The sequence below is a fragment of the Psammomys obesus genome, unplaced genomic scaffold, assembly GCF_907164565.1.
Source record: "Psammomys obesus unplaced genomic scaffold, mPsaObe1.curated_primary_1811, whole genome shotgun sequence".
Lineage (NCBI taxonomy): Eukaryota > Metazoa > Chordata > Mammalia > Rodentia > Muridae > Psammomys > Psammomys obesus.
The window spans coordinates 5523468-5536309 of NW_026594184.1; the positions used below are offsets into that span (position 1 = coordinate 5523468).

At 39.2% G+C, this 12842-nt stretch overlaps 1 protein-coding gene across 1 annotated transcript in view; it reads right to left on the bottom strand.

The window, feature by feature from the left end:
* Positions 1-3148: 3148 nt before the first annotated feature.
* Ct55 (cancer/testis antigen 55) overlaps positions 3149-12842 on the bottom strand; it is an 11099-nt gene continuing 1405 nt past the window's right edge. The window contains exons 2-5 of the mRNA XM_055618047.1: positions 12452-12630; positions 6803-6944; positions 4080-4192; positions 3149-3340 (exon numbers count right to left, since the gene is read on the bottom strand). Of these exons, the coding sequence (XP_055474022.1) occupies positions 3149-3340; positions 4080-4192; positions 6803-6944; positions 12452-12630 (626 nt within the window). The remainder of the gene's footprint in view (positions 3341-4079; positions 4193-6802; positions 6945-12451; positions 12631-12842) is intronic.

Sequence of the window (12842 nt, forward strand, 5' to 3'; positions counted from 1 at the left end):
TTGTTGTTTATGTGATTAATGATCTTTGCTGGAAGGGTTTTGTACAATCTTTGGAACAGTCAAAGGGATGCTATTTTTTTGGGGGGGGGTTACTATAATCTCCTTATGACTCATAGTGTCATACTCTATTTTCCTGCCTCATTTTTCAGTGTGCTATATTTCCAACATGAAATAGGAATCTTAAATACTAATCAAATTTCTAAGTAGATCTTTATTTATCAAGTTTTACCAATAGTTACACAGGTGAAATAAGTTCTTCAGAGTGATTTCTGTGTCCTTAATTCACATGAGTATGTTTTTCCTTTTAAGGTACATTATCTTTCTTCACTATGCTTCTTCTTTGTATATATAAAGTACATGCTTTTTACTCCCCTAATTTTTCAAAAGACACATGGCATATAGCCATCAGTGTCTTTGAAAATGTTCCCTTTCTTCAGGAAGCCCACCTTCCCCTTTCCCTCTACTGTGCTGTCTTAAATACCAACTTTTAAAAAGTTATGTTCTTCCTGTGGCAAACATTTATCATGATACTTTTTCATAAGCCAGACAAAATTTTGGATTCTTCTATGTCTGAGGAAGAAAAATCTACTCAAAGCCCCAGTTACCATTTCATAGCATTGCCCCCAGGTAGGAAATAAAGCCTCTCCAAAATGACAGTTGTGTGGTGGTACATTCCTGTATGGAATAAGAGTATGATGGAAACACTGAGCAGGCGGCTACTGGCTGTGACTGTGTTGTTGAATAGTATGCCCTAGTGCAAGAACGGAGACAGGTTATTGATATCGCCACCATGTAAATGGCCAGTTGTTATCTGTGTAGCTAAATATCTAGTCTTTTAAATCTTCAAGCCATCCAAAATAGCAATTTAGGGAGTAGCTAAATAAAGGGGCACATATTCTGTAGTGCAGTATACTGGTTCAAGATATAGGTGAAAGTAACTGGGTAACAGTAGCTTAAAGCCAAATAGAGAAGTCAGTGATTAATGTAATATGTGGGATACACAAATTTCCAGCCAAATAGAACAGTCAGTCATTAATGTAATAATTGGGATACATAAATTTCCAGCCTGTTACAGAGGAATAAACCTCATTCCACCAGAGATGTACATTATGATTTTTCCACATAAAACTTTAAAAGTATTATTATTCTTTCCACACTGTATTTTGATCATATTCATCACCACTTCCTCCCCCAACTCCTCTCAGATCCACTCCTACCCCTATACTCCCGCACAACTTCATAACCTGTCTTTTAAAATAACCAATGGGTTCTAATTTGGGCTGCCCATACACTCTGTATGTAGGGTCATTCCTTGAACATATTTGACCTACCAGGAGCCACATCACTTCTCTGTGATTTTCACAAGGTATAGGGTGTTGGGTTTCAGACCTAGGACAAGCAGCTGAGGTGCATATTTAGCATACCAAAGTGGACATGGCCTCTCAGGTCCTCCCAGCATCCCTTGGTCCCCATTTGCTGCAGGGTGTGTCTTACATACCCTCACTCTCTATCCTGAACTTTCCAGCCCAGGGGCAGGGGCTTCCCCACCCCCTTCAATATATATTCCGGACATTTTGGTGCCCTCTCTCTCTCTTCTCTCACTCTCCTCTCCTTCTACATCTATCTTCTTTTTCCTCTTTCTCTCTCTGCAAGTGCTTTTTACTCTCTCTTCCTCCCCCAGCATAGTGGCCAAGAACTGCTTCCAATAAACCTGCATTGATATACTTTAACTTGTCCTGCATTAGCTTGTATCACCTCAAGAAGTAGGGTTGCTTAAGAATGATGACAATCACAGAGAGTTGGAGCTTTCAGAGCTCCTACTTGACCTTTCTCTCCTATGTCATGACTCCTGAGGTCAGAAATGTAAGAGACAGTGACATGGGTCAAGTTCCATTAAAACCTGGACATGTGTGCTTTTGATTTCACTCCAATGCCTAAGATCACTGCCTGATAGACAACACAGTGAGTTCAAAGCCCATCTGGTCTACAAAGTGAGTTTAGGACAGCCAAGGCTACACAGAGAAAACCCTGTCTTGAAAAAGCACAAACCAACCAACCAACCAAAACAAAACAAAATAAAATAGAATTTACTTAAGAGTGAACTATTTCAGTCCTATGGTCTGAATTATAAAGTGAGGTCAAACCCACAGGGCGATGAGGGGTACCTATAAAAAATATAAGGCCAATTCATAATCAAACTTATTCAGGCCCAGTGGCAGATGGTAAAATGTTGACTTTCAACAGTGTTAGAGATCACCACAACTTTTCCAGAGACACATTGATATGGGCTTCACAATAGGGCAGTCACATGTGTGCATGCTGTGAAGAAAAATCTAGGAATCTCATGGGGTAAACCAGTGTGATCTTAGGTCTTAGGAACAGTCTCCAGCTTGAGTAAATAATGTCCTCTTCCTTCACGTATTTTGGATTCTTCTGTAGATAGTCAGCTCCTGTCTCACAAAAGGGATCATGGAAGCTGATGCACACCCCAGGCAGCAATGGTTTTTGTTTACAAAAAACAACACCAGCAAGTAAAGAGCTAATGGCATACACAAGAATGTCATTTCTAGACTGAACAGCAAATTAACCACAGATAAACAGGACTGCCATTTAGACAACACCTTTACTGAAGTTATTAATATGCAGTCTGCCTCAGGAACTGCCAAGAGGCTATTGGATTAACAAAAACCCTATATGTATGAATTTGGTATTGTAACTATGGGCGGATGGGCTTTACTAGGAAGATATTAAATTGATATACAAATTGAGTAGATGATGGGAAATGGATTCAAGGCATCTGTGACTTTAAATTACACACATTTATTTGCTGGCCTCCCTCTGTGTGCTGCTCAAGGGACAAACAACACCAGTAGCAGCACACAACCCATTTCTGACCTTGGAGAAAAAAGAATTTAAGCTAATGTGCAGCATTACTTCTTTGCTACAGACAAAAGCCAGCTTGAGGATATCTTTGAATAGACTAGGCAACTTCTTAAGAGTAAGTCCACATTTCCAACAAAACACCATTTATTTCCAAAAAAAAATATTTAACATAAATTTTGGCTTAGTAACTCAAACTACTGTATTAAAGCAGCCCCTTGACTACCCATAAAAGTAACACTGAAGAAGGAATACAAAGGCTTGGTTCCTACAATCCTTGTACCGGGGTCATTGCAACTGCTCTCCAGAAATAGTTGGGCTGAATGCTCTGCACAGCAACAATATTGACAATATCATCTTGTTGAGGCACATATCCAGAAGGAAGCTTAAGAGAATCCAAGGTGAAAAAGATGGTGTCTTCTAACACCCCAGTTCTTCCATCTACTCTGGTAATACAGACCTGTGATGAAAAATGGCAGCAATGAGTAGAGAAAATCTTAATCCATGGTCATAGACTGCACTTCTTCTCCCTGGCTCTAACCAGAAGATTCCTCCACACCACTGCAGAGTCCCGGCTTCCTTTATATATTAACAACATCTAGGGCTGTGGAAACATACCCCTGCCCAGATCCAACCTCACACGGGGATTAGCACCAGGACTTTGCTGCTCTCAGCAAATTTTGTTCTAAATACTACCCAAAATGGCTGTTAACTTCTAGTTAAGGCCAGCTGCTTAGAAAGAAACAAGTGAGAAAGGAATGTGATGTTGACTATCAACAACATACTGAGATTCCTTGATTGCATTAGAAGCACATTCCTTTTTCCTATGGTGCAAAATGAACACAAACCAACTTGTTTTCTGTTTTCACTACTCATATCATACCCACATATTCCTGAGGAGTTTAAATGACACTCCACTCATTTTTCTTAACATTTCCAAGAAACTTGGTCATTTTTGCTCTTGTTGTTCTTAGGACATTCTAAAGCCTCCCAGATAACCTATATAAAGTTCAGTTTTCATCACATGTACTACATTGTTCTCATAATTTCCTTTCAGAATTACAGTGTTTTTAATAAGAAAACAAGCTTATTATGCATTTAAGTTTCCTAACGCTTGTAGTATAATCCTGAGCAGCAAAAATTATGCCTGAATTAAAGATAAGCAGAAACAAAGGACAAATGCAGGACACACAAACTACCTTATTTACGTGACAGTGCTTCATGGGCTTCATCAAGATGGCTCTTCTGCTCTGTGTGTCTTCCTGCTCAGAAAACTCAATGTCTACCAGGTCACCATTATAAGGTTCAAAATCTGTTAACGGTCATGACAGAAAATCAAATTAGAAGAGCCTTTATCTGGGTGGAATATGACACTTTACCATTTACCGTGATATCGTACCTGATACCTTTTCTATTACATGCAGAATACATTTTGAACATTCAAAATCCTAGGGATAGAGGGTACAGATTTCATTGTTGTAACAAGGGACTCTGGTTCACCTCACAGTACCCACAGCCACCTCTCACTTATCTATGCATTCCTCTGGTCTCTGCAAGCACAGGCAACACACTCAGATAAATGCACACATGCACACAGGTAAAAACAGACAAAATTTTGTAAAAGGTGAGGGCCGGAAAGCAAGTTCTTCAGTTAAAGGTACTTGCTCTTCTTGTACAGTATATGGGTTCAGTGTTCAGCAGCCACAAGAGGCTATAGCTCCCTGTACTTCCATCTCTGGGCCTCTGGAGGCAGCAGGTGTGCAAAAGTGTCATATACAAACATGCAGGCAAAACTCTGTCTCTCTCTCTCTCTCTCTCTCTCTCTCTCTCTCTTTCTCTCTCTCTCTCTCTCTCACACACACACACACACACACACACACAAAACATTTAAAAAGATAAAAGAAAAAAATCTGGAACAGTGAAACAGTAAAATATCTGTCCAACGAATAGTAAAGAAATAATATATTCATTACTCAGTACAGGGCAAATCATGATGTTTCTTCCTTTCCTTCTTTTAGTCTCTTATTAAAGAGATTATAGGCTGTAGCTTAGTTAGCATGTACATGGACCTGGATTTGATTTCTAGCAACACACGGATGAGAATAATAATAATGAAGAACTGTTTGCCATTTTCACTGAGTTTCAGAGTATCCTTTAACGGCACTTATTCTGACAATTTTATATATGACTGGTTAAGACCTTTAAGACTGGCTTATAGTGCTAGCAAGCAGCAACACCTTTTTTAGACAATGTCTTTCTTACCCCAGAAAAGCCTGCTACCATGACTAACTCTGTTTCACAGAGGTAAACCTCTGGACCTATACCTTCGGTCCTATCTTCTATTTATAGCTCAGGGACCTGACTCCATCATTTCCTCCTGCTCTCTTCAGCACCTTTAGTCTTATCCTTTGCACTACAAACATGTCCAAGTCCTTTCCTTCCTGTTGGCAGTGACAGGCTAAGAAGCTGTCTTTGGAACTTAGCAATCACAGGGACCCTTGCTATGAAAACTGAGAATTTCTGAAGAAAACATGTCATAAAGTCCCAGACACCATCAAACAGTCATCATTGGAGAGTTCCTCAGATAACAACCAATATCAAGTTCAAGTTTTTACATCCAAGAAAGTAAACTAGAAAGCAGCTTTGTGTTACTGGGACAATGCTATTCTTTTTATTCAAGTAAAATGGCACCTGATTAATTTATAGTGGGTACAACTTATTTTTACTGCCATTCATCTTTCAAAGTCCAGCCTGGTATTTAGAAAGCTGAGGCAAGGAGATGGCATGAGTTTAACATTTTGAGACAAACGTAGGCACAATAGGAAGTCCCTGTCTCAAGGCACACATACACACAGGGGCTGGGGGGGCTTTAATAATAAAGATATCCAGTTTACATTTCAATAGGTTTATGTTTCATTAGATCTACATTTCATTATGCATCAAACTATTATTTTCTTTTTGTCGTGGTTCTACAACTTGATCATTAATGGTACAGACACAAAGTGGCAGGGTATGAAGGTCAGCCTGAACAGTGCATAGCCTAGTCAGCTTTCTCAAATTTTTTCTAGCATGATCGTGCTTACTTCTTTGTCCACTGTTTCTTGCATCAGTCCATTTTAATGGATTCACATGTTTGTCTCCCCCAATGATACAATGAGCTCTTTAGAAGCAACATGAACTCTTTAGAAGCAAGGCTTAATGAAGGCTTCCAAATTTTGTCCTCTGTCCCAATATCTAGAACTCTCCCTTAAACCAAATTAAAGACCGACAGTCTCCTTAAAAAAACACTTCATTGTTTTAAATATATATTTAATGTATAAATAAATTAATAAATTTTATTGCCATATTAATATATAACCTATTTAAATATAGATATAAAGCAATAAAATGTTATATCAGATATATACAAATAGAAATCAACACTTAATTCACATATACAAGGAAATGCACAGGCCTATTTCCCAGCCTTATTTTAAAGATTCTGGAATATTACAACATAGTACAGTTTTATTCATGTAATGGTGTTAGAATAAAAATTTAATACTCATATAAATCAAAAGTTGCACAAGGATTAGTGTGCCCAAACAAATGAAAATGTAACAGATTACAGTGTGAGATGTTCGTGTCCCTTGTTTCACACTGTTTTCAAATCCCAATGGGCCACTTCAAATAGTGAAATGCTGCTGGAAAGAGCCAAGTATAGGTTTAGGATTGTAGCTCAGTGATGAAGCCCTTGCCTAAAAAGTGCAGGGCCTGAGTCTAATCCATCTAAAGATCCAAGTATCTTGCAGTAGTAATTGAAACACAAAAATCCTCTCATTAAACATGTTCCAAATGTGACCCCGAAGATGATGCCCAAGCCCTACTGATAATATTTCAAATGAGTGAAACCCAATTTTAAATTTAAAAATGTGAGTTGTACCTTTACAAACAATGTCTAGAGAGAAGGACAAATCGTGATCAGTGCAGTCAGCATCACGCATTAGAGAGGTAAGACAACCAAGCAAAACTGTCTTGTGAGATTCTGATGGCTCATCACCATGGTCATCACAAAAAGCATCCACCTATGAAACAAACTAAATAAATATGTCATTGCAAACAAACCAAAGTAAAAAAAAAAAAAAATCTGAAATCGACCCTAAAATCAATGTTCAAATAATAGTTCAAATAATGATCATAGACAAGTGACATAAATTGGCATGTGCTGAGGAAATAATGCTTAAGCTACTTATCGCTCTTACTATAGTTTTAGAGCAGGTTAAGAGAACTGAGAAGAAAATACAGAGAGTTGCCACATACTCCCCCCTAGACCACCGTTAGCTTCTCCTATCTAGCATCTTGAATTGGTATGTGACATTGATTACAATTAATAAGCCAGTATCAATACTCTTTATAAACTCCATAGTTTATATAAGGGCTTAGGCCTTGTGCTGTAAAATGATAAATTTTAAAAATTTGTTCTAGGAGCATTATTTTCATGTCTGCCAGACATAACACAGTTAGTGTTATATGCAAAATTTAAGGTATAAGGCTTCTACTTATTAGTAATTAAAAATGAAAGGAGAGTAAAAGACAAAAATAGCTAATTCAGAGCTGGGCAGTATTGGAAATGGTGGTGGACTTTAGTCCCCAGACTCGGGGAGGCAGGGTCAGGGAGATCTTTGTGATTTTGAGGCCAGCCTGGTCTACAGGACAGCCAATGCTACACAGAGAAAACCAAAACAAAAAACCAAATCAAAACAAAACAAAAAAGTAAGCAAGCCAAGATGGGTGATGGTGGCACATGCCTTTAATCCCAGCACTTGGGAAGCAGACAGATCTCTGAGTTTCGAGGGCAGTCTGGTTTACAGAGCAAGTTCCAGAACAGCCAAGAGAAACCCTGTCTTGAAAAACCAAAGAGGAAAAAAAGCTAATTCAAAGTAAGTCACAGTACATGATAAAAGATTTAAAAAATAATTCCTGGAGTTCCAAAAAAAAGAGAAGAAAAGAAAGGAAAGAAAATTTAGATGAAGAATACTTTAAGAGTACAGAAAAGTTTTTCAGGAAGGGATTTTGACCTGGGTTGTGAAAGAAGAGATTCTTATCTGGTAAGTTAAGCTGGGATAAATGTTTGTCTATATGTGTGTTTGTATATCTACATGTGTTCATGTATGACAGTTATGGATCCAGAAAGGGGATCGTAAGACAGAAGGATGAGATCTTAGAGAAAAGGCAAAAGACAGGATAATAGAACACAAATGACATAAAAACAGAAAAGGGTATTATTGGAGGGGCAGAAGATAAGGGTCATTCAGGGGCACTAGGACAGCGGTGGGAAACAAGTTGGAACAAAGTATAATGATATGTAAGCATGAAAATGGCATAATGCAACCATTATTTTGTATGCTACCTTTAAAACTAATTTTAAAAATCTTCTTAGAGTTTGTGCATGAGTGTTTAGGCTGCGTGACTGTGTGAGCATCATTGTTCCTAAAATTTCTTCCCATGGAGGCAGGTGACCAACAACTACCCCTTCTCCTAAGGTCCTGAAGTTCACTCTTGGGAAGCAATGAGTTATTAGTTTCCTTACAGAGTACAGGTGAGGGGTTACTTAGGGGAGAGTGGGCACTCCATTCCCAGCCAACCGTACCTAGAAAGATTTACCCAGCAGGGATGAGGGTTTCCTGTAGCTGCACAGATGAAACCACCCAACCTCCAAATCAGTCTTGCCTGGCCAGCTGATAGAGAGCAGTTGGATATTTAGGTGGGAGTCAGGGTGGTGAGCAGGAAACAAGCCCAAGTGGGATGATATTTTGAAAGGGGGCACAGATGAATGCACCAAATAGAAGTTGCTTGGCTTGACATATGCGTGCCTGGTGCCTTCAGAGACCAAAGCAGAGACCAGAAGAGGGTATCAGTTTCCCAGGAACTGAAATTTCAGATGGTTGTAAGCAAATATGTGGACACTGGGAATCGAACCTGGGTCTTCTGCAAGAGCAACAAGTGTTCTTAACTGCTGAGCCATCTCTCCAGTCCCCAAACTAATTAGAAAGAAAGAATAATAATAATAATTATTATTATTACTATTATTATTATTATTATTATTATTATTATTATAACTATATCAGAAAAAAGGATAAAAGAAGAACTTGGGGTTGGAGTTGGGGGAAAAAGTAAGGGAGACAGCAATGAAACATAAAAGAAGGGTATATAAATGCTAAGATTCCAGACCAGAGCATCCGGGGAGACAAAAGAAAATAATTGGAAAGGCCATATAACACCTTAAATATGTCAGTCTCATCTGATCATGGAAGGTAAGTAGGGTCATGCCTAGTTCACGCTGGGATGGAAGAAAATAACCAAGGTCTGTAGGCTCTAAAAATCACAGTTAAATTAGACTTTATCTACAGTTTTTTTTAAGTATCTAATATTTTTATTTCTTAGAATTATAATCATTTTTATCTTATGCTTTGCTTTTCTCATTACAAAAATAACACAGTTCCATATATAAAATGTAGAAATGACGTGGGAAAACAAGAAAAATACCCATCATTCAGAAATCTAGTCCCTATACAATAATCATTGGCCATGTTCTTATAAAGTGACCAAGATAACATCTTGCCCTGATCTTACCCTGACTCCATTTTGTGTCTGCTCAAGCAATTTTTCATCCCTCATTCCCTGAACAGTCACATATACCTTGGCAACACATTAGAGCCAAACTACCTATTGAATGCCTAACCAAAATGAATACAATGAAGATCCCCGGACCTATTCCCGACAGTGATGTCATTGTGACTCTGTACCCCTGAGCTCTGTCACCAAGAGTTTGGTGTTTCAAGTACCTATTCTCCACTGTCAGCTAATAGAGCATTCCCATTTGACTTCATATGGGTTTTGGTCTGTGTCTTCCCTCGACTTGTTCCACATAATTTATCTATGGAGTCTTTTAAAGGAAAATGTAATATTACACATGTATAATAAATACATAACCAAATGAGAACAAACAAGTCAGTTTACTTTAACCTTTTAAAGGATAATGCCGCATCCCATGAAAAGAAAGTGCTGTAACTTCAGGGCTCCATTCCGTACAGTTTGGTATAGAATTTATAAATCTAATATGCTACCTAGTTGCCTAATATACATGGAGGATCAGCTATCAGGGGCAGAATTGCATGCTCAAAAGTTTCCAGTGAGAGCTCCCACAGCTTCTGGCCCATGGTAATAGCATGTGGTAGCCCTGGGCGTCATTGTTCCCTACCCTAGCTTAAGTCCTACTCTCCATCTGCTGTGGCTCTTGAAGCCTGCAGAGCCCCTGTGTGCCCTGGTAGGGAGTGACTGAAGGGAAGAGGAAAGAGAAGCAGTCCTGTTAGGAGGCCACCACGGAGGCCATGTGAGGCTGTCACAGTGAGCCATGGTCAGCAGTGTGGAGTCACAAGGAAGCCTATGTGACCTTTGTTAGCTTATAAACTTTGGCTGCCTTGCTCTTCTTACCAGGTCCTCTGAAACAGGAATATCAGACCCAACACTGCCCTACTCCTTACTCATCCCTCCCCCTCTAACCCCCAGCCTCAGGCTTCACCCAGAGCTGAAGCTGCTGTCTCCTTCCTGGGGCAACAGTTTGTGCTGCAGACTGGCCAGAATGCACCCGGCTGGACTTGTCCTGCCTCTTGAAGATTTCCCTGGGGCATGAAATAAACTGAAAAACAACTGAGGCGACTTGCACGAACTTGTACCTGAACTGACTTGTCCTTTGGGACATTCCCCCACCTCACTGCTTTATTCTATGATTTAAAGGGTCTGCGCAGTTCATCACCCCAGTGCTGTTTATTTTTCAATTTTTGTAAATACTCCTTTTGTTTCCTAATTTAGATGCATTTTATTTATTTATTCTTTTATACAATACATACCAACCGAAGCCTCCTTCCACTCTTCCCAGTCTCCCTTGCCTCTGCCCCTTTGTACCTAGTCTTATTGTAAATGACTATTGTTTGTTTGGTTGTTTGTTTGAGACAGGCTTCTCTGTCTAGCCCTGGCTGTCCGGGAAAAAACACACCCACACACACACACACACACACACACACACACACACACACACACACACGTTCTGTTCCTAGGAAAAGGCAAGTAAGGGTGACTGAATTCATGTTGAAATGTGACTGCCTAGAAGGAGAAAGTATTGGGTAAAATTTGTATGTGTTGGGGGAGCAGTGGCTAGGCGATATTTATGACTGTTCTTGTAGAAGTCAGAGGCCCACACTGTGAGCTTCTTCAATTGTTCTCTATCTTATTTTTTGAGAGAGGCTCTCTCACCAAACCAGAATGCCATGACTGGCTAGACTGGCTGGCCAGCAAGCCCCAGGAACTCTCCTGTGTCTGCTATTCCAGAACTGGGATGAAAGGTCATGCTGCTGCTTTCAAGTGGGCGCTGGCCCCTAGTCTGCATGCTTTTGAAGTACAGCAAGCAACATCAGAGAGTAAGTCATTCCCCTGGTGCTCCTCTCGCTCTCATGAAAGTTGATGGTGCTTTAGGAGGGTTTTAAAGAATCCATGGCTTTTTCATCCTCCAGATGTAGGTACAGGCGTAACATGTTGCAAATTTGTGCTGTTCCTGACTTAAGGGGCTTATTAATTAAATTTGGTTTGGCTGGGATAAATGCATCTCCAGCTGTCATTACTAATGTCGTGGTTATTTATTCATTTCAGTTTTATCCATAAAGGAAGTACCAGGCTCCCATCTCTCTACCACTACTGAGTAGTTATGTGGATGATTCATTGTGCCCTCTGACCTCTCAGTGCTGTCTTCAAACTAACAGACGCCCAGACTATATGAGGAAGCCTGGCTAGGTTTTCACTTTGTGTGTGTGTGTGGTTTTTTTTCAAGACTGGGTTTCTCTGTTTAGCCCAGGCTGTCCTGAAACTAGCTCTGTAGACCAGGATGGCCTTCAACTCACAGAGATCTGGCTACCTCTGTTTCCCACGTGGTGGGATTAAAAGCCTGGCTGGCTTTTCACTTCTTAGATGGCTAAAAATTTCAAATTTGACAATACTTCCACTCTTGGCAATCTTGTCAAATAGGGAGTTTCACATCCTACTGCTGCTGGTGTCGATTATAGTGTCACTATTTACATCAGTAATTACAGTAATAATAACAAATTAGTTTGCATATACAGATTAAAATGATAGTATCTGAACTGGCTAGATGCAGATTCTGTAAATCTAAACAGTTTTTAAATTGAGGAAATCCATGGTAAGTAAATTATACTTCAATAAAGCTATTTTAAAAAATGATTAACATATATATCTGTTCACATAGTAATTAACAACACAGATCCATTATTTGCCTAATAAAAGGTAGTTACAGGATAATATGAGCTCTATTAATTATTGTTAAAGACTGATGAAGAGATACAATGCAATTTCTACTTTTCTAAATAGATAATACCACATAGTAGAGCGTATGTCCCATATAGTCCCCTAAGTTAGACTTCAATTTCTATCTATTGCAACATGTCTGTTCAACACAGGCAAATAGAAGCCAAGGTGAAAGAACCCGGAAATAAAGAGAGTTCCCAAAATATACAACTCTTACTGTAGTTGTGTTCAATCTACGAGTTGTTTGATCTTCTTCCACAACTGCAGGAACTTTTTGTTCAACTTTCAGAGGTTTGTTGCCAGTGGAGACATCAACACTAAAGAGGCTGTGCTCATTAATACAGCCATAGTCACGATAGGACCCAACTCCCTGCAGGTTTTCTAATGTGGTATCATCTAAGAAATAAATAAAAAATAATTACACAGATTATTCTCAAGTGCAAACCCACACTACAAATAAGCCCTACCAGGGAAAGCTGTGGTAAACAATCACCAAAGTCTAGAACTGGAGTGATTTTGAATTGACATAGGAATTAAGCTAGTAAGCAATGATTCAGCCAGATCTATCTATCTATCTATCTATCTATCTATCTATCTATCTATCTATC